This window comes from Apteryx mantelli, chromosome 6, assembly GCF_036417845.1.
Source record: "Apteryx mantelli isolate bAptMan1 chromosome 6, bAptMan1.hap1, whole genome shotgun sequence".
In the NCBI taxonomy this organism is placed as follows: domain Eukaryota; kingdom Metazoa; phylum Chordata; class Aves; order Apterygiformes; family Apterygidae; genus Apteryx; species Apteryx mantelli.
Window position 1 is genome coordinate 6,927,681 of NC_089983.1, and position 22,403 is coordinate 6,950,083.

The window sequence follows — 22,403 nt, forward strand, 5'->3', positions numbered from 1 at the left end:
AGTGAGATAAGAGTTTCTGAGTTGTAGTCTATTCAAATGCATCATGAAAATTCGTAGTTGGAGTGTCGGGGCTCTTAAAACCTGCAAACTGTGCAATGCAAAACATTGACTGAAGCTTAGGATAAATGCGACCTCCGTCACCACTGACTACTAGTCTTTGTTTCCAGTAGGCTTCTGGAAAAAGCCGTAGAGCTCGGAAATTATGACACACAGGCTGTAGCTATTTCTTCCTTGGCTGCTAAAGCTCTCCCAGAAGGGGGTTAACATTGAGAATTCCTTCACGTTGTTTCCGGGCTGTCAGCTCTTACGGGCTTTGCAAAGATGATGGTGGAGAATTGAGCTGACAGTCTTGCAGCCCTCTGTTTTTTTTGACCCTGGCAATGCGTTTTTAGATCCGATTATGTTTAAGTTTTTGTTTAGATTCAACTGGATCCCTCCACACAGATCTGTGTACTGTTGCCCATCAGCACTGTTGGTTTGCCTTGGACCCTATCTAGGAGGAAGGAGAACGGTGATTTTCTTCCATTACTGAAGGGGCCCAAAGGTAGTTAGTAAGCAGAATCTTCTCAGTCTCAAGAGTCCTTTTGGGCTTGATTTACTTGCCCACGCATGTGTTTAGCACCACATTCAATGCTCTTGGATACCAAAGACATCTGCATAGCACTGGCAGATAAGACACAGGACCTGTGCTCTTCTAGAGCATCGTGGGCCAGGTGGTTACCGCACAGCATCTCGGGTACCGCTGGGGGCAACACATGGACAACCGAACTGAGCTCTTTATACCTGGGACTTCAGCGATGGGATTTGGCTCCAAACTATAGACTGCTACACGTAGTCAAAAATATTAAGCCTAGGTGTTTCTGTGTTCATGAGTGTCCGAGCTGCCGTTATAGTCAATGGAGAGCTGCTCAGTGAAGTCTGGAGGGTGGCTCAGCTGATCAAATACAGGCAGTCTGTTGAGGGAGAGCTGAACGGTCCACCATGTTGACTGCATCTCTGTTGACTGTAACAAGAGCTTAGCTAGCAGCTTACAGCTGGACACCCATCTGCAGGGGTCCGTGGTCTGGACTGGGTTCCCTCCCCAGCTCTCAGTTCTCCCTCTCTCTTTGGATCCTGATGCTGATCCTGGTGGGAGACAGGTGAGAATGAGCTGCCACATCTCCCGTACTAGCTTTGGGCTTCTTTCTTTGTGCCTGGGTGGTGTGATGGTGTCTGAAACAGCCCAATCAGCCTTAAAGAGCCTGTTTTAATGGGCATTCCTACTTCCTCTAAATAAGAGGAAGATGCCTAAGAAGGTTTTTCTCTTTCTTTATGTATCTAGATTACAGCTGTTTCTTTTTGAACGTGTAACTTGCCATACTCAGCCATTTCTTTTGGAATAAATAACTGTGCTGCCATGCACACTGCTGGGGTATTGCGCTTCATGGAGTGCATGTGAAAACCACTTAGCCAGTACCAAGTACAGGCATTAACCAGTGTTTTTCCTCAAAGGCAATGTTGTTGCATGGTTTGCCCTGGTTTTCAGTTTCTTTTCAGGTGAAAATTCAAGATTTTGATTTTGACTCATTTCCTCTAGCTGTTATGGTTCCAACCGCCTTAAGAACATCAGGTGAGATTAGCTGCAGTGTTGAACTGAACCATCGGCAGAGTTCAACAAAAGCAGGACTGGTATTTTGAAGTTTCCCTTAATATTAGAAATTATTCACCCTTACAGTATGACCCATGTTGCTTGCCAACCCTGTTGGCAAATTATAAGGATGTATCTATTATTCAAGTTTTCCCGAAGGTGAGAGAGATGAATCTTCCTAATTTTTGATGGCTTGTTTTGGGTTATATGTTGACATTTTCCATTCCTAAATTTGCATATGTCTTGTAAAAATAAAAATATAAAATTTAACTACTGTTGAAAATGGATTCATTCTTATTTATGTAATAACTGCATAATTAATTCCATGGTTATAAAAGGTTTATATGATGGTTTGAAGAGGCTGGTTTTTGCACTTCAATCCTCTTGTCAGGTCCAATGTTTAGGATACTGAACTGATGTGTTTTGAGGTTTGAGCATGAAAATATTGACTCAACTGTCTATTCAGTTGTTCTCATAAGCCTCAAATGTTCATAACAATCATGAACATTAGCTGTTTTGATTCTTGGCTTAAGGCTGTCTGACCCTGTTTTCGTAGATGCAGAGCACACAGAGCTCCAGTTTAGCCTACAGAGAGCTATGAGAGTTCAGTATAACTGAAAATTGGACCCTAGATAGCTCCTGGACGCACTGCAGAACTTGAAAATCTTTGTCCCATCAATCTTCTAAAAATGAACGATGCAAACTCTTTTAATCTATTATGTCAAATCAGTACAAGTGCAGATCTTTATAACCTAATGGTTTTATTATTTGTTTAATTTCCTAATGTGCATTTCTGTGATTTTACAGGTTTTAGCTGATGCTGTTGCACGCTTGGTTGTAGATAAATTCAGTGATTTGACAGAAAATTTCACATCTCCACATGCACGGAGGAAAGTCCTTGCTGGAATTGTGATGACAACAGGTAAAAAAAAAAAAAAAAAAAAAAAACCACCCACCCACCCACACCATTTTAACTGCTTAAATACCAGAACTCTGGATGTATTCTAAGAAACCGTATCTTTTCTTCACTCAACCAGTATTGAAATATATTACTGTTTAATCTTCAAACTGTTGTGTTTAAGGCACTTGGATCTTGGTTAAATGTGATCACAAGAAAATTCTACCTGCGAATACTTCTATTTCAACAAAGTTCCTATATTCTGTACAGGTAGAGATGCCTGAGACTTCTGAGATATTTGAGACTTCTAATTGAGACTTCTGAGATAAATCGTATTCTATAAAACACATGTATCTTTTGAAATGAATTATGCACCTTTTTGGAAATAAATGTAAACATAACATTCAGCACATTAGTCACATAGACAGTATCTTCTGTTTTGGCATATAATGTTATAAATTATGCTTGCTTTCCGAGTCCTTAGGACTTTGCGCTTTATTTAGTTATTCTTGCAATATTTCTTTCTTGGTGCTTAGTGTCTCGGTCATTTTAATAAAAATACTTGCTGAAAGCAGCTTCTGTTTCAGCAGCTGACACTAGTGTGCACGTACAACCAGCAGCAAGGTTGTGCTTTTGTGATTGCTCACATGAGATCTGTGCTCTGCCGGAACAGTTGGATCAAAAGTGAAATTCCACCGTAAGCTGATCTGCATCTGTGCTGCTGCTGAATTTTCCTTATGTTAAGATTTATCCTTGCCTTTAGTCCAGTTGGTCACTTGATTGGACTGAAGTTCATTTTGGACCTGTCATGAAATACCCTATTAGCTGTACAAGTCAGAGCAAGATCTCCTCTCCCACCATGTTTGAATTGTCATTTTTATTCTTCTCCTCCTTCTTGGAAGAAATGAGATTGCTTTATAACAAAGGATAGTCCCACAGACTGCTTCACAGAATTTTCGAGGTATCCGGGAGCTTTGGCCGCATCCCCATTTAGGATGCACTAAGACTTCTTGCAGTTGGGGCAGTTCATTCGTGGTTATTCTTGTCCTCTTTGTAGGCTCATCATGGTCTTTTTCAGGCCTCTGGGATTCACACTTGTGTGCATTCAGGAGGCTGCTGCTGTGAAGGCAGTGCTCCTTGGGCTCTCAGTGCTGACCCCTCTTATCTGGGTTTCCCCAGGACCTGAGCAGGTCCAGTACTCCTGCTGGCATCTCAATGGGCTGCATTTGTGAATCCACCTGACAAGCACGTGGAACCGGCAGAAGGGCTGATGGCTTCACTGTGCAGAACCTAATGGAGAGCGGTGCGCGTGTGTTAGCAAATTGGGCATTGCTTCTGTCAGAGTGAAGGTTTTGTACAGATTGCTGCCAGTAAAGTTATTTGGTACTGGTTCAGCTGCTTTGCCTCACGTGGCTATGACGTTTTCGGTCTGGTATTCTGCATCCTAACCATAAGCCTCAGAGACTACACTGGTAAATGCAAGAAACTGCTTGAAAGCCTGGCAAGTCTAAGAGAAGGAAACTTGATGGGTTTGACCATTTCTAAAATTAATTTAAAAAACACTGAATTATCTTTAGTGCCAGAAGAGATCATTCTGCCCTAACCTTTATGATGTCCCAAATTCTCATGAAGTATTATGTGATCCAGAAAGTAAGGGGTTTGGTTTTAGTACAGGTGCTTAAACATAAGCTCATCAAAGATCCCTTCCACGCACATACTTTGTGCTCCAAGTAAATACAAAGTATAAGTGGGGTAAAACTGTTCCCCAAAGTCTGTCCAGTGAGACATTGCTAGTCCCTCATCCTGATGATCTATCTGTGAAGAACATGCTGTAGTTTTATTTTAGATTATTGTATAATGTTGAAAAAGTTGTTACTGTAATTACAGCCCTGTGTCCAAGATTCCCAGAGGAGCCATGTGCCCAAAGAATCAAAAGCCTTAATTAACATGTGACTACATTTTGATTAACTGAAGAAATAGCTTTGCACGTTATTAGAAAACGGCTTTGTATGGATGCGTTAAGTGTCTGGGGAATCCCTAGAATTAGGTGACCCTGACGCCCAGCCTTAGAGAACAGCTTCCCCTGACATGAGACACTGAATATCCCGAACAGGAATGCCGTTGGCCATGATGGCTCGTAGCAGGGGAGCCTGTACCAGCTTGTGCTGCCGAGGGCCAGCAGGGCAACTGCTGAAGTTCTCGTAATGTCACTGTTCCCTTCATAAATCTCCACCTGGATTTGTTCTGTTCCCTGTGTTAGACCTCAGAAAAACGCTAGGAAATTTCTGCACGAGTTCAAGGTTTTCAGATTAAAAATAGCCTCTGCAAAGCCACAGTGAACACACAGAGAAGAGAGGTACCTGTCGCTACACGGGGGCATCAGGATGACTTGGGCTGAAGGCTTTGTCCAATACTTTCATTTCGCTCGGCCCCTTTCTTTTCATTTGAAAGTGCCAAGTTTTTGATCTGCTGCGTGTTTTATTTGAACATTTCTTCTCTTGGCTGTTTGGTAAATAACAAAAAAGTAAATTCTATGAAAATGCCAGCTGACTAAAATGAACCTTGAGCTAACTAAGCTACGTTTCTCTAGGTAGTGACTCTAGTAAGTATTTGGCAGAAATATATGCTTAGAAAATACAAAGGCTGTATGTTTCGCTACAATATCTGGGACCAGACTCTCCCCTGGAGCTGGTACGTATCACGGACGAGTCCCACCAGAGAGCTGGTTATGGCTTCTTGATTCTCAAGTGACTAACCGTGGCCCCTTCCACACGTTAAGCTTTATTTCTACTGATTTTGAGGTGGTGGAGCACCTCCCCATCTCTCCTCCTTGGTTTTATCTCAGCCCCATAGGAGGGCAAGCTGGGCTCGTATTCATTTTTGCGAAGGCTGTACTTCGGTTAGGATTTATTTCATCAACAGTGACAGCTCAAACAACCCGTCCTGTTCCGTGCCACTCATCCCCTTACTAATTACTTGTTCTGCCCCGTATATTGGCACTGCCATAGGGCAATCAGGTGGTGAACAGTACTAGGGCCCTGAATTGCATTCAAAACAACGGCTATCTTCCCCATCCAGCTCACCGCATGTTTGCCCAGAGGTGTGCCAGCAGTACAGGAGTGCGAACAAGCCGCTCCAGAGTCGGAGCTGGCACAGCTGTGGATGGGACGTGCATCACATCTGGCTCTACACTGTAGCAGGCTCCCTCTGTATAGGCACCCCTAGGAACTGAGCTCACATTAAGGGGAGGATCCTAAGCCTTAGGTGCCTAAAGTCCGGTTAAATCTGTTTTGGGGTCGGTGTGTAGAATGTGGTTTCTCGACTTTTACTTACTCTAATAACTATTCTGCGGCAGGAAGATAGCAGAGGGCATTTGGCAGGGCTGGCCGCTTTCTGCCTCTGCTGATCAAGCGTTGTGAACTTCGAAGGAATTAGCGTGTGGCTTGTTGGGGCTTTTTGCTCTGTTTTGCTAGAGGGATGTAACATTTTGGACCTGCCTTTCTGAATTCTTCATACAGCTGACCTCTATTTTTTGTGACAGAGGCAGTTTTCTGACTATAAAACACAAAATATTTTTAAAGATTTCACATCTAGTTGTTCTGTGCAGAATTATTTAACATCAAGGACTATATCTCTAGAAATATTATACTGCTGATAAGCTTTGCAGCGGTTTAAGCATTTAATCTTCCTTCCTACTGTAGTTCTACCTTTCCTGTTCTTGGCTTAATACCCAATCAAAATGTGTTGTTTTTTAATAAATCAGTGCCTTTTAATAAGACAAATTTCTAAAATCACAGTGGATATCTGCATGTGTAGCCAAGAGGTATGTGCTGCAAGCTAGCGGGCCAACCGTGTCTCAGAAAAAAGCAGTGTCTTTGGAGTTCAGGCTTTAATATCTCTTCCTGAAGCAGCAATGTTTTCCTTGCAAGTTTTCAATTTCTAACTAGTCTGAACTCCGAAATGAAGAACTCACGTGAACCATAGACCATGCTGGTATAGGCGCAGGGAGGATAGGTCTGAGTGAAGCTTTTGCTATAAAGAAAGTATTGGAAAAAGAACCAATTTTTTTGAAAGGAAAACGCAGAAAGAAGCATTGTTTGAATTTTGCGGGAAGAAATCTCTTGCTAGAATGACTGTGATTTTTAATTGCCGAAATTAAAATTTTGAAATTTTGTTTTGCAGGTACAGATGTGAAAGACGCTCTGGTAATAAGTGTTTCTACAGGAACAAAATGCATCAATGGTGAATATATGAGCGATCGTGGTCTTGCATTAAATGATTGCCATGCAGAAATTGTATCTCGCCGGTGCCTGCTTAAATTTCTATATACTCAACTTGAGCTTTATCTAAGGTAAGCTTGAGAGAAACAGAAGATGAACTAACACCACCAAACTGAAAAGCTGTCTTAAACACTTGTCTTATATTTATTTGAATGTGAAACAATTGTCCTGAAATACCCTGCTGAAACAAGCTAGTATGTGAAGTAATCTCTCTTACATTAGAAAGCGTAACTGAGCACTTCAGGCCATTTCCCATAAAGTTTAACTTTAACAAAACGTGTATTCAACTAGGTGTGAACCTGGGGAGGGAAGCGTGGAAAAAAGTATTTGGGAATCTTTTTGTAAGCTATAAACATGTAAATCAAAATAATCTGGGCTAGCAAATATGTGAAGTTTCATTTCCTGATAAGTCTCTAAAAGTTCACTGGGAACGTCGAGGGCTCTCTCTTTCTTGTCTCTAGTGTCTCTTCATTTTGTTATTTCTAATAACTGTTAGAGTTATAACCATGTCTAGACATACTGTAATCATTTTAATGTCTATTGAGACTGAGCAGTTTACATTACTTATGTGTTTATTTCAGTTTTGACTATAGCTTTCTTCTCTATTTCAGCAATAAAGAAGATCAGCAAAAATCCATTTTTATCAAATCTGAACGCGGCGGGTTTAAACTGAAGGAGAATGTGCAGTTTCATCTCTATATCAGTACGTCTCCTTGTGGCGATGCTAGGATTTTCTCACCCCATGAAGCAGCACAAGAGGGTATGACAGCAATCATATTAAAGCTGTGGAGTCTAAAGCCTATTTGATCACATACAAGTGGCACAGTTAGAGCTTAGGTGTCTTCTTTCCTTTTTGTGTAGATGTGTGTTAGAAAAAGGTCTCTCCAGAAAATCCGAGTAATTCTTCCTGTATCACAGAAGTTAAGTATAGGCAGATCAACCACCTGGGCTTGAAGAGGCTGAAAATTAGTAAAGATAAGCCAGCGTGTCAGCAAGTATCCTTACAGAACTAACCAGGCCATTTTAATCTTGCTGTCTCTTAATGGTTGTTGTCTGCCTGCTCATTTCTTGATCTGCTGCTTGACTTCATTCTAATACTATAATGTGCAGAATAGAATTTAAGAACTACCTGCTACATATTAATTGTTCCTTCATGGAAAGCTTGGTTTAATTGCGAATGCATTTTAGGAGACACGGTGTACAAGAGAGATGTTTGATGCTGTAGCTAAATTGAAAGGAGCAATAGAAATTGTTACGCAAGTTAACAATTATGCAGGCAAGTGTCTTTAATTGACTGTTCTTATTTTAATGCCATATATAAAGTATGTTGAGAGTATTTCTGAGTTGATGGTGAGCACTTTTTGTCGTATAGATCAAGGGGACAGACATCCAAACCGCAAAGCAAGAGGACAGCTACGGACAAAAATCGAATCTGGGGAAGGGACAATTCCTGTGAGATCTACTACCACTATCCAGACGTGGGATGGAGTATTGCAAGGAGAAAGGCTACTTACCATGTCATGCAGTGACAAGATAGCTAGGTGAGATATTACTAATTGGTTTCTGTAGTATTGTTTTTTTTATTGCTGAATAAAAAAGGCAGGTGTGCATGACGTGCAATGAATGTGCAGGTTATCAATGGGTTTCACTGCTTAAGCGTAGCGCGAGGGGGGCTATAACCATTAATAAAGCTCTGATTCTTCACCTGCGATTGGTGTCAGACCTTCTGCTGGCTTCATAGGTGGGGCGGAAAAATTATCTGTCATTCCAGCCACTTAAAGTCAGGACAGCTTTGTTTTGTGTTTATATCACTGGAAAATATCAGAGGAATGGTTTTTTTTTTTTTTTTTTTTTTTTGGCCTAACATAATACGGCATTAGCAAAACAGTGCAATAAGTACATTACACAAGTCATATTGGATAACTTCCTCTGATGTATTTACATCTTTGTATATTAGAGATACATGTGAGTTCCATGGATGGATTTAGAATTACATTGTTTCATACAAGGAAGAAATGTTTCAGTTAAAAACATGTTAATTGATGGGCACTTTTAAATTGTAACTTGAAAATGATTTAAATTTTATTTGAAATGTTTTTACTTAAATGGTTGAACTGTAATTAAAATAATATGTTTTCTAACATTAGTTCTTTTATGTACATTTATCTGATTTACTCTTTTTTCTTTTATTATTTAATTTTTCAGTTTTCTTTTTAATTGGGCATAGACAAAAGATTCACCTACAATTTAGCAAGTGTCCTTTAAATAGTATCAGAAGCATGGGAGACTTCCTAGAAAATTGTAGCATGATTTTTCAAAATGAGTCTGTATGTTTTCAGCCTCTCTATGCTTTCATAAAATGTGTAAGAGAAATGCCAAGTTTTTCAGCTGATGTTTTTAGCTTAATTTTTAATAAAAATAGCTATGCATTTTTGTCAAGTCACGGTTAGTTTGATTCAAAATTTATTGAGCATATTTTAACACAGAAAATAAGTCAGAACTTATTTGTTGTACACTGTGTATACCAAATTAACGATACAGGGTGAAGGTTATGTAATTGTTTTTTTCCTCTAGTCTTGTCTCAAGCAATCAACATCTCTACTGAATAAAGACGTTTTTCTTTGTTATTTTTAAATCCCTCTGACATAAATGGCCAGGGCCTTTTTGAAGTGAGGACAGTGGGTTGTTGAAAAATAATTCTATAAAAATGGCATTTAAGTTTCTTTTAGAATTTTATCAATAACTCACCAAGCAGGTTTGCCAGCTTCACATCAGTGACTTCTTTCAGCCGTCCAATATGGTAATCATGCTGCATTCATTTGACTTCTTTTATCACGTCATCATTGCTATTAGTGAAAATAAAAAATGAAGCGAGTTCTTGAGCTAGAACACATTTGACTATTTTGTTGATTTTGTGTGATGCAGAACAGAATCCATCTCACGCTTGCCTAGCTAGCTGTCACCTCTCCTTGGGGCTAATGGGAATAATTTTGTTTGTGCCAGTGAAGGAAGCAAATAGAATCCTTTGACACAGAGCAAAGACTATATGACGGGTAAGGAGGCCCAAATTTTCATATTCTTTTTTCTTTTTTTTTTCCATCTCCTCCTTCTTCTTCTTCTTCTTCTGCTTTTATTTTTTTTAATTTCCCTGACACTTATGATCATGTTTTGTCCATTTAAATTTGAAAGAATGCATTGCTATGTAGTTTCCAATATTCAGTACTACAGAACAATTTAGCCCTTTCAGGTGTCACTAAATTTTCAATCAGGCTAACTTGCTCCTATGGCACAGAAATAATTTCTTTAATAAAAACCTACTAAGTACCTCTTAAGTCAAACTCACGGTCAAACCAAAGCTTTATTTTGCTAAAGATTGCATTTCTTTGCACAATAAATCTTCCAGCCTAGACAATATAGGGGTAAATTCTCTTTGTGCAGGATTACGTGGGGAATCCAGTGTATTAAAATTATTGATTTCTGAACAGCTCCCTTGTATAATCCAACCTATTACTTCAAGCCTCTGAGTGCTTTGTTGCAGCCTGTTGTCTACCCCATCCTGAGCCGGTTAGGAGTATCTAAGGAACTTGCAACCTTTCTGTTTTACTTCTCCGTTCCAGTGAAGAGTTGCTGACAAGTACAGGCTCTCCAGCGGCTGCTTTCCACTGCGGTGGAGTGCCAAGCCCACCGGTAGTAAGGGGATGAGCTTTGATACTCATCTGTGGGCTTCCTCTGGTTTCTCTTTACGTTCTGACTGCAAGTTGGCAAACTTAAATTCACGAAGCTCTGGGTTGGATTCTGCCATGGACTGGGATAGGACTCATGAAATGGGCTTTGGCTGTAGAATGATGTCGGTCTGCTGTTTTCCCCGAGAGCTCAGCTCGCCTTTTCTTCCCTGGCTTCTCCAGTGGCAGATACTCAGCACTCCTTACGCCACCAAAACATCCTCCTGAAGGGACAGTCCTGCTGTTCTCTGCCAGTCTTCTCTCATTATCGCAGTGGTAAAGGCAAGGTGGTGGTTTAGCTCCCTTCCCAGTCACCTGGGAAGTGAGAGAGCAAGAAGTTGTGAAACAGCCCTGTAGATTTTGCCTCAGAAAGTCCTCGCTTTACTCTGACTGCTCATCTCCCTCTGTTCTTGCTTTTGTAACCTTCTTTCACCTTGTGCTTGTGTTGGGAGAATGCTGGAGAGGTAGGGGAGAAAAGACAAAAACGATCAAGAAATCTGAAAGTTCTGCTTTAGGGAGGAAGGAGTGGTGGGGGGTCCCTGCCAGGGCACCAAACTCTAACCTGTAGTGATATCATGTGGTGTAAACCTGGAGAACAGCAAAAGGTCTGTATATGTAACAGTAGATGTAAGCCCACCTTGGATCAGAAGCATTCGAACTGGATTATTCCTAATGTGTTTAGCACGTGATGTCATTCGAGGGCAGTGTAACGGTGATTTCTATGACCAGAATAATTGGTTTGGAACATTAGTATTCATAGATTTGTTTTAAATGTATCCTGAATTTGTTCCATATATGTGTATTTTGGCTTCAGATAATTGCTTGAAGTTCTCATAAAACATTCCAGTCATAGATGGAGTATGTTTTATTGTCTTGCTGAGAAGAACAGAACGTTTTTCTCCGTGTTTTATTCCTAGGAATGATCCAGGAATTGAGAAGTGGTTTAACGTTAGATCCAGTTACTAAGGGGGAAGTCGCTTGTTCCCTTTTTGTCCAAAAGGGGAAAAATAATTATTTCTGATAATCTGTTGAGTGAAAGAACACCGCCTGCCTACACATTGGCCTTTTCTTGTCTTGTGTTTATTCAGAGTAGAAGATCCGAATGGAAGTTCCTAACTCAGTCTTTATGTCCATCTCTTGAATGGCTTTGCTCACCAAAGGCTGTGTATTCTGCAGTTATATTCATTCTCGTCCAGTATTTTTCTGGTTCGAAAGTGATTTCCAAAAGGAGAGCTTCACAGCTGAGTTAGTATGATCTCTGAATAGCAGTAGAAAGAACAATCTTCTCATCAATTCTCAATCAAAATAACAGTGGTCTATTTGAATGTATTAATTTTGATATGTGGTGACTGTGTGGCACCTAGATTAAAAAAAAAAAAAAAAAAAAAAAAAAACACCTCAGGGAAAGTGGAAGGAAACAACTACCCAAGATGAGGTATCTAAGTCCTAACCAGTAAGACCAGTGACCTGAGTCCTGGCTCAGGCTTGGCAGCATGCAGCAAACCCAGGCAACAGCAGAAAAGATGGGACAAGTCAGAGCATTGTGGTTGCCAGCCTAGATTCAGCTGCAGCTTTCCGATTTAGCTAACTGAAAATGTGACCGCAGCATGAATAAAAAGATCTTTGCAAGGAATCCTACCGTCAAAGAACATGGACTTCTGGCATTAGTTGATTTATAGTGTGGGCTGCTACCTGACCCACTTGAACTGGAAAAGAAAAGAAACTCTGACTGCACTCCACATGCAGATGTTGCTGCCTGTTTGTGCTGTGGCTCATGGAAGGAAAGCACTGATCGTAGAGCTTCAAATAATCTCTTAGACAAGGAAGCAAAGAGAAATCAGGAGTTTAGATTTGACCGAAAGAGAAATGAAAAGGTGATTCGATCAGTGAAGTCTGCTACAGTCCGCTCTGGCTGTTCCTTCTGCCAGGTAATGAAAGCGAAGTCCAGCTAGACAGGTGCCCACAGCAAGCAGATCATGACCTATGCAGCGTGAGTCTGGATTTGACTTGAAGAGCAGGAGTGTCCCTGTGCATGAATGATGAACCACAGTGAATGGTGAACACGTCCGTTATGATGAGGCAACAAACGAGCGCACTAAGAGCCAAACGCTGGGATATTCAGTCAGATCCACTTCGGAGACACAGAGGTGAAGACTAACACGGAGGGTTCTGCAAGCATCTCTGGGGATGATGCCCGCCTTAAACTTGTCAGGCTGATCGTAACAGTCACAGAAAGTAGAAATAAGCAGAAAAACCATGAACATAGCTAGTGCAAACACGAGCACCTTCTGTTCAGAGATAGCTAGAAACACAATCTTTAGGTTCCTAAGTTTGCAAGGTAGGAAGCAAATCCTCTCACACCTTGGATGCACGATCATCAGGAGGGGCTCCTGGTTCACAGGGCAATTCAGAAGGCCTCAAAATCTTGTTGGTATCACAGTAGGCAAAGCCTACCTTTGAGATTATGGCCTGAGAGAGCTGCCATCTGGGCTGCAAGCCTTTGTCGTGGAGGAGGGCAGAAGATTCATATGACGAGGGAAAACACTTTCCAGGGATGGTCTGACATCTTCTCACATCTTGCAGCTTGCCCCAACCCCTCCCAGAGAGGAGCGCCCCAGAAGATACAACATGCCTCTTACTTGTCCTTTCATTGTGCTTTTTGTCTTTTTTTTGAAGAAAGGAGATTTGACTGAGGCCTGTGAAAACAGAAATTAAATTGCATGAAAATATAGTTGTTACTTTGCATTACATAAAATTTCCATCCTTAGTCCCTTGCCTTTGAGTGCAAGTAAAAGCTTGACATAAACAAAATGTCTACTAAATCATTTTCCTTTTCCCATATTTATTGCTGTTTATAAATGATATTAATAAGAGTAGCTCTTTGAACTGTAACTTGTTTTTTCTCAGGATTTGCAGTCTCTCATAAATATAACTTCATTTTTCAACAGACAATTCATTTTGGTAGTTGCAGAGGATTCAGTATTCATTTTCCTGTGATAAGTTCTGACACCAATTCCATATGCACTGTTTAAAATGCAATGAGTAATGACTCAGCTCTTGCATACTTCCGTTTGCATAAAAATAAATGAGTGGTGCTGAGACACTGGTATCAACGTCATGCTTTATCGCTTACTGCTGTTAGGCTCCCTTCACTTCTGTGGTCTCTCTGAAACAGTATCAATAATGAAATTTATATGCAATTTGGGTTTGGAAAGTTCAGAGGTGAGTTTTTAACTGCAGCCTGTATTTTCAGCAAGAAGTGCACTAGCAAAGTCTGTGCTAAGGTATTGCTGCAGAGTTAAATTTTATGTTTTTTTTTCCCCATGTATTCAGAGTTGTAAAATGAGCTGTACATCATGAAGACATTAACAGACCAATAGGCATCCTTATAGGTGTTCACCATAGGTGTCCTTGCCTCTGAGCACGTATTAGTCCAAAGCAGAAGTCTGACAACATAGAAAGGAAAACAGGACTCCTCTTGATTTAAAGTCAGTGTTGAGTTTCTTTGTCCTCTTTTTTAATGTAGCATAACTGAAAACTGCAAAAAGCTTAAAAGGTGTGCATTAGCCTCCAGCTTGTTAGCATCTAAGCAGTGAATATAGATTAAGGAAACCAGTAAGTATGATAATTCTGGAAAAATCAGATTTCCCTGACGTGGTGCTCATCTGTAAAATTGTAGCTCTCAGGTGAGCCTGCTGCACAGAGAATGTTCCCTCTATAAATTTCAGATTTTGAACACAATTCACGTGCAACTTCATTGCCAAACCAAAAGCTGTATGTGAATTTATGGATACTTAAGTGCAGGTGTGGCAGAACCTGAAACTGGTTACATCTGTAGGAACAGGCAGTTGTGTAGCAAATATTAAGTGAAGTGATGCTGAGACTTAAATTGGAAATGTGCAGATGGACAGTGGCTCTCATTGGTGTCTAAAGGGTGTCCTTAAAGGTGGTGAGATGTAGCAGCGGAAAGGAAAGTTTCTCCGGACCCTTGAACACAAGATTACTTTTCAGAGGAGGTGGCAGATATGGCAGAGTCTTGGTGACAGGGAAAATATTTGGTCTGACTGTAGCTAAGTGTGCTAAGTAAGCAGGGACACAAGGCACTCTGAGCCTCACCCCTAGCGAGACATCTCAGCAGCATTTCTGAATCAGAGTAGTTTTGGGGTTGCACCTGCATTTTTTCAAGTGCTTGAGTTTTTCATGAAAAACACTCCATGGAAAGCAGAATTTTATGCAAAAAAAACTTCATCAGAAAAGAAGATCTGTTGGTACAGTTTTGATGGAAAATCTTCAAAAAAAAAATTATAAACCTGATACCCAGTGAGAGACTGTATGTAATCATACATGATCTCTTCTTCATAGCAAACAATGAATATATGAATTTATAAAATAATCAAGAGTCTAGAGATAAATAATAATGGGGTTAATGAAAAGGATGCATTTTATACATGATCAGATCAGATCTAATTTGTTGCTCCTCTTACAGTTTGCTCCATCCTACATCATTTTGCTCAGCAGGGTGGTCCCACTGAACTCAGTGAAATTATCCACAGGAAAAAGTATTGTTTTTTCACTGCTTACTTCATTTCTAAAAGCAAGCTAACTTTAAGCTGGGCTGGCAAATGTGCTTCCAGTAGTTTATTCTCTGATGGCAAAACTGTTTTAGGAGACTGCTGTCGCCCGTGCCCAGCTGCTGCCTGCACACCGCAGTTCCCTGCCTCTCAGCTGTGACGATGCAGCTGGTTGGGGAGCTCTGAGCCAGTGTGGACCAGCAAAACTGCCATTTTAAAACACAAAACCTTGATGATTTCACTGACGTGATTTGCAGCACAGCTGGGGCAAGCCAGCATGCAGGGGCAGGACCTGATGGTGCTTTTTGTATCACGGTATTTCCAGCGGCGAGCATCTCCTCCTCCTTGCCCCTTTTTCAATTTTTTATTATTTTTTAATTTGGATCATTTCACTGATCTGACTTTACAGAGAGCCATACAAGCAATCGAATTAGTGGACTGAGGAGGATCAAGGCGGTGAGCTGCAGTAGATGCGTCCTCTTACGTCAGGCTTCGTCTTGAGGAAATGACAGGGTGCAACTTCACACTGAGTAACAGCAGCAGGTTACAGTATCCTTTGCCTGGAGCCCTCCTAGTGTTTGTTAACTGTTGCAACAGTAGCCAGATAGTGGCTAAATTTATCATTTCTAGTTCCTTGTCCAAGAAAAGCAGCAGTAGCTAATACAGGTAATAATAATAACACTGAAAACCTTAACACAGTTGCTAGTAAGGGCCATTGTGGTATGTCTGCTGCCTTGAGAAAAAAGGAGGGCTGTAGTTTTGATTTAGTAGCTTCTTCTGTTTCCCTTCCCTTGCTTAAGTACTTTTCTAATGGCTACTAAAGAGCTTTAGAAATTCTGTCGCCTCCTCGGAGTTGTGCTTAAACATAACCTTGATGAGCCCCAGGAAGAACCTGCTCGAGGACTCCTGGCTGACTGAGCTTCTGTACCATGAAAGGCTGCTCCGAGGTTAAGAAAATTGGTTCTGAATCCTTTCAGGGCAAGTCAATAAGCCACTGTCTGAAGGCAGAGCTTTCTAGCATCGCTTTGGAGCACCTTTCCTTGCTGGCACGTGGCTCGCAGAGCTGCGAAGTTGAAGCCGCGGGAGGAGAGCTCGCCGGCAGGGACTCGGCTGCAGGTATTCCCACCCGCACGAGGAGTCGAAGCTTCCGTTACGTTAGACGGTCGTCTCGTTGATGAGAGCTCTTCAGCTGAAAAAACATGGTCATCTTCAGACTAGGCATCCTGAGTAAATCACCGTTAACTGGAATCGGGCCTGGACACACAACTCAAATGCAGGGACCTGTATTTAAGGGTCAGCAGTCTGGAACTAGGTCCTGCGCCTGGTGCTTAGTATCACCATGAAAGGTCATATTTAAAATGGCAGCTTTAGTTTGAAGTTTTACAAGTGGTTGTGAAAGGAAATCGCTCGATTCTTGCAGTAACTTAAAACCCGAACGCTGAGGATAAGTAAAATAGTGGTAAGAGGCATCGGTTTTATGCTCTGCTAGACTAGTGTGTCATTTTTTTCCGGTGAAAAGTTTCACGTTGGAGGATTTCTCCCTACCTGTGGAAGCTCTTCTCCTCTGCAGCAAAGCTCTTGACTATGCGTCTTCCTTGAGGCATTTGAATATTCCCATTGGCATGAATGCACCGGTCCTGTGTTCTGCTTAAGCTTGTGGTATAGCGCTTTTCTCCGATGCAAACTCAATGCCGTTTTCCTGTTTTGACTGTGAGAAAAGGTGTTGCATGGGTCCAGTCTGTTCCGTGCTTTGGTGGGCTGCCCATTATGGTCGGACCTGCCACGAGGTCGTACATGGGAGTTCTGGATTTTTGCCTATGGCTGTGGTGAAAGGTTTTAATTGCTGAATTGGAGATGACAGAGTTGTCTTCCATTATCGCTTTCTTGGGACATCAAGTGCTCCGAAATAAGTGTTACACCTTGGCCGGAGTCTGCATGCTCTGCTACAGCGTGGCATTGCAGTGGAAAGGTTCATTTCTATGTTATAAACTCAGTCTGAGAACTGGGAGATTGGAATTTGTACTAGACTTAAGTCACTTCAGTTACTTAACCCTTTCTGCTATTACTTTATGTATTAATGTGAAGAAAAAAGCTTTTACTCAGTTTTTTTCACTGGCTTGACTCAAAAGGCAGCACAGACTTTATTAAAATTTTCTGGAATAAATTTTGCTCCCTGCTGTGCACCTCAGTTTGTAGTGAACCTATACAGAACTTGGCCCGCTAACTTCAAAATAGGTTGTGATTTCACTAAACAATGTTTTTGGCCTTTTGAAAATTGATACATGGTGTTGATATAGTTTCTTTTCAGTTCATATCCATCAGCCTGATTTCTAGTACTTGTGCTAATGGAGGTGAGAAACTGTCGTTTAGCCAGGAGGAAGTATAGTGTAGAAAGGAACAACAAGAAAAGTCTCTGTGTAATCCTGCCTCTCTGACTCAGTTACAATCTACAGATCTTCACTGGGTTTTATGTTTCTCTCTGAGTTACTGCCAAACGTTATGATACAAAACTAACTTAACTTTGCAGTACGTCTGCAGGTGATTTCTGATATAGGTATATTTTCCTGTGGATAACTGTATGTAATCTTATTGTAGCATTTGAAATTTAAACCTGATTTTAAAAGCCTAACGACCATCCGACCCTGCCTAAGCAATTTTAAGAGCGTGAGGTTTTGGTCATGTAAATGGGTTCTGCAAACCCTGTGCTTGCAGCGAGCCAGCTGCTCCGAACCCAGTGCCCACGAGCACGTCCTTCAAATGGTGAATGCGACACAAGTGACCTTGGCAAAACCAGCACGTGTTGGGCAGTTACTGCAGAGTGGTGATGTTGTAATGCAAGCTCCTACAGTTTGTCCTGCAGATGCTTATTCAGCTGTCCAAGCTCTTCTTTTTGAGTTAATCAATATAATTTTACCAGGACAAGCTTCATCTTTCATTTTCTGTGCCAGGGAAGGGTACCAAGTTTGGGAGAGGTGTGTGTGGGAAAACCAGCAAAACACAAGCTCTAGAAATATTGCAATTGGTATCAATAAAAAGGCCCTGCAAAGCTTGCAAAGGTTTTCTTTGGGGAACTAGGGGTTGCCGGAGGAGCACTTTGGCCTTCTGTAAAATATCTGTCCATTGCTCAAGTACTGTTCCTGAAAAGTAAAATGAAATAGGCTTAACTTGAGGAAGCTTAATTTGTGTGTCCGCAAGTTTCAGATACGGTTGTAAGACCACAATTTGCAATGCTTAGACTTGAATTCTTTCCAGATGTTTCTTCCGTAATATTATCTGTAACTGTAGTAGTCCATATGCTTCTCTATTCTTGATGTAGGTAATACTGCAAATAACAAGAAAATACCATTGAGATTTATTTGGCACTTGAAATACGTGACTGTGCTTACAAAATTCTAGTCATGATAAAGTCCTTAGAAAGGCACCTAGGCCCTGGTAAGCAATAATTTTTCACCTGATACCTTTAATCTGATGGTTTCTTATTGTTTGGCTATTGATTGCATTTTCAGTGTTATACAAAATATGCCTTTATTCAATGTAAACTATGCCTTAAATTTTATTAGTACAGTATTTCTACTCATTCATTAAAGCCAACTTTTTTAATGACAGGTGAGTAAGCTAATGCACATTGCCTCCATTTTCATACTCAGTAAAGGTTTGCAAATAAGTTGTTTACTTGGGCTGCAATTTTTTTTTAAACCTTTTTCAAATCTTGTAGCCGGTCAAAATGTGTAGTCCAGTTTCTAGCAGTAGTTAAGCAGTTGTGCTACACAGTTTCTAGCCTGAGCTGATGGTGAGGTGGAGCTGTGTCATCCCTGCCCAAGCTCTGAGAAACACTGTTAGCAAGGGGCGGATTTCCCTCTCTTTTTGTAGGGGAACTTTGCATCCGTATTAGGATGGGGCTTTTGCTAATGATGACCATTTTGTATGAGTACAAGATCTTCCATTGTGCTAATTTTTCTTTTTTTCAAGCACCAAAAGACATTTTCCTGCTGCTTGTGCACCCAGTTGTCTAGGTGTTGCAGTTATACTCAGATATGCTGTGTTAATTGTGCAAAACTGTTTGCAAGTATACCTCAAAAGAGAGGACAGTGGAAATACCCTGCAGTAGGCTTTGAGGTTCAACAAAGTGTTTCATGATTGTCACGTACAGATTAAGAGCTGAAACTCGATCAAATGAGCAGAGCTACTAAACCCATTCATCATTTTGCTCCTGTACAGGCTAGGTGCCTACACTGAACCTGTACCAGTGTAGGCTGTAACGGTGCAGGCAGGGATTTATGGTTGGAATCTATGAAATGGCTAAAGTGAGCAAAGAATATATGCACCTGGATTTCTGGAGATTCAGTTTTCTCTCTGCCTGTGGATATTGCAAGCAATGACAAATATCTTTTTTGGCGGCAGCAGCATGTGGACCGCTTGGCTAGGATGTAAAGGAAAAACATTCTCTTGTGATGATGAGGCCTTGCAGACCCAATCCTTCTTGTATTCTGGGAAAGACAGTTTGCCCACTGCCAGGTGTGTTTTGGAGGCATTAGCTGCTGTTTCTGGCTGAGGATCTTGCAGTTTGGCTCTTTCTCTGACTGAGTGATCCCGTCCATGTCTGACCCTAGGAGGCTTCGAAAATGCATCACCAGATACATTAGTGGGAAAGTGAAGTTATGGAATCTGCTCCTGATATTGATGCTGACTGTAGACCTGTTGGTAAGGGTCATCTTACTCAGGATACCATTGAGCATCCCATAAGCTGATCTCTAAAATTCTCTCAGGTGTCACAGCTATGCTACCATAGTCACACTCTAGGCATGAGGAAGAGTTTGAAGTCTAGTCCATTGTGATTGACTGCTATTTTGACTGGCAGATGTTACTTGTTCCATTAAAAAGAAAGTGTTTTTTTTGTTTTTTTGTTTTGTGTTTCCCTCTCTCTTAGGTGGAACGTATTGGGTATTCAAGGAGCCTTACTTAGCCTCTTTGTGGAGCCAATTTACTTCTCTAGCATCATCTTGGGGAGTTTATATCATGGGGATCATCTATCCAGAGCCGTATACCAGAGGATAGCAGAGATAGAAGATCTACCACCTCTTTATACACTCAACAGACCTTTACTTAGTGGCAAGTATCTAATGGAGAAGGCCGTACCGGTAACTAAGTCTGTTCCAGTAGCATTGTGATTTTGCAATTCTCAAAAACCTTGCGAATTATGTACTGTGAGTAAATTGCTTTGTGGTTACAGCACAGAAGTTCCAGTCTAAACCTAAATCAGATATTCAGTCAGAAATACCAGAGCAAGGAGCCTTCATGAGTTAAAAGGTCCCAGTAAGAACTGGGGTGTGATCCTTTTAATGTGGTTTCACGTAATTGCTGTCTGGAATGTGCCCTAGCGATACGTGAGGCAAGTTGAAAGCCTGGGCTTAGTAAAATCTCTTCCCATCCATAGAATAGCGTTAGATCTCACTGTTACTTCTCTTGCCATTGCAGATATGTGTTGAACGGCTGCATCTTTTAGCAGTGTGCCAAGATACACACATTTGGGTCACAATTTCTAGATCAATAACCACCTAAAAATGGATGGAGAGAACTTCTCAGCTGCCATTGGTTGTATTTTCTTTCTGTCATCAATCTCTGTTGGATGCAGCATTGGCTTTAATTAGCATGGCACCCAACTTGTTTGCATGATCCGATTATCATAATACTTTCATTTCCACTTTGTAGTTTAATGCTGCATTCAGAGCCTGGTGGCACGTCCTTTAGGAATGTTTTAGTAGAGTATTAGATACCTCTGACGGACAGCAATACAGCAATCCCCAGCAGGCGCAGTGAGCGGTTGTCTTCTGCAGCTGCTATTGAACCTTTAAGTCCTGTTCTTTAGTTTTGTGTCCATCTTAGAATCTAGTGGGGCTAAGAGGAATGGCAGTGTTTGAATTAACAGGTCTTAACTTCTGATTGAGCCGTGACTTAAAGGAAAGTTCTAAAATACTAAAAAAAACAAAAAACAAACACCCCCCCCCCCAAAACTAAAGCTGCTAGTTACGGTAATGTGGTGAAAGTTTTAAAAGTGAAATCTCTTATCCTCCCTATCATTGTGTGCACTGCTTTGTTCTGTAGAGCTTGGCTTCTGGCATGCATCTGTTTATTTTCCAGGAAAGAAAGATCAGTATTTTAAAGCATGTTTAAAGTATGACATGAATTTTACAAATAGATGTAGGGAGTGGGGAGAAGGTGTATCAAACAACCAGCAATTCTTTAGAAAAGAAAGCTAATTAGTAAGGATTCCCTGAACCAGGACATACTAAAATGTTAAGTGATGGATTTGTCCATGTATTAGCATGTAAGTAAGAGTTATAGCACTCATAATTCCAAATATATAACTGGTTTATGAGCATAGTAGCAGATGCATGGACTGTTGCTGCCTGATTTCTGGGGATTTTTATCAATTCTTCAAAACAGCAGGTTGCGGGGGGGACAGTTTTTGTGTTGTTATTTTCAGAACGTGTGACAGCACCTTGGCTTCTTAAAAGCCAAAAGCTGAAATATTGTGTTCATCTATTTGATAGGAAATAGCACCATCTGTTTTACGAGTTCAGCCAGAACTCACTGAGCAGTAGAGAGAATTCAGAAATGTTCTCAACTGTTAAGTTTTTGTGAAAATACACACATCTCAGAATGTACAAGAAGCTTGTTTGGGAGGGAGAAAGGAGGAAAATTATTATTATTATTATTTTTTTTTTTTTTTTTAACTGAGAGGATTAGTCTTCAAAGCCTGTGTTTTGATCCATGCTATTGGATTCAGCTGGGGCACTTTTGTAGCTACAGATTTACTCTTTGATTCACGCCTTTTACAGTGGATTCCTATTTGGAAATACTGCTGAAGCACGACAGAAATAACTGTCCCCAATTCTATGTTCCTCCTGATCCTGCATATGCAATTCTATAATGATTGCTCATTTCTAACTGGGATATGAAATAAAATAACATCTGTTGAGTTATGGCATTCCGTATTTCCCCACTGTCTCACCTATTTATCTGAGAAAGCACTAAACACTGAGGTTTTTTTCCTCTTATAAGATGATTTTTTTTGTCTGCAGGGACAGTTGCATTAAGTTGAAGTCAGACTGAGATATTGTTATCTACTGTACCGTTCAAAACTGTCTTTGCATCAAATGTTCTTTCTTTCTCCATAAAAGATTTTCTGCTTATACTTCCTTTTTTTTTTTAAGCTAGTTAAATGCAAACATGCATATCAGAGCAGCTGCTTTGCAGTCAGTGAGTGCAAGAAACCCATATGTTGGTAGAATACTCCCACCCAAT

At 40.8% G+C, this 22,403-nt stretch overlaps 1 protein-coding gene across 1 annotated transcript in view; it reads left to right on the forward strand.

Moving 5' to 3' along the window:
• LOC136992337 (double-stranded RNA-specific editase 1-like) overlaps window positions 1-22,403 on the forward strand; it is a 48,271-nt gene that overhangs the window by 14,555 nt on the left and 11,313 nt on the right. Inside the window, exons 3-7 of the mRNA XM_067298677.1 lie at window positions 2,435-2,549; window positions 6,708-6,876; window positions 7,417-7,565; window positions 8,178-8,346; window positions 20,026-20,207. Coding sequence (XP_067154778.1) covers window positions 2,435-2,549; window positions 6,708-6,876; window positions 7,417-7,565; window positions 8,178-8,346; window positions 20,026-20,207 — 784 coding nt within the window. The remainder of the gene's footprint in view (window positions 1-2,434; window positions 2,550-6,707; window positions 6,877-7,416; window positions 7,566-8,177; window positions 8,347-20,025; window positions 20,208-22,403) is intronic.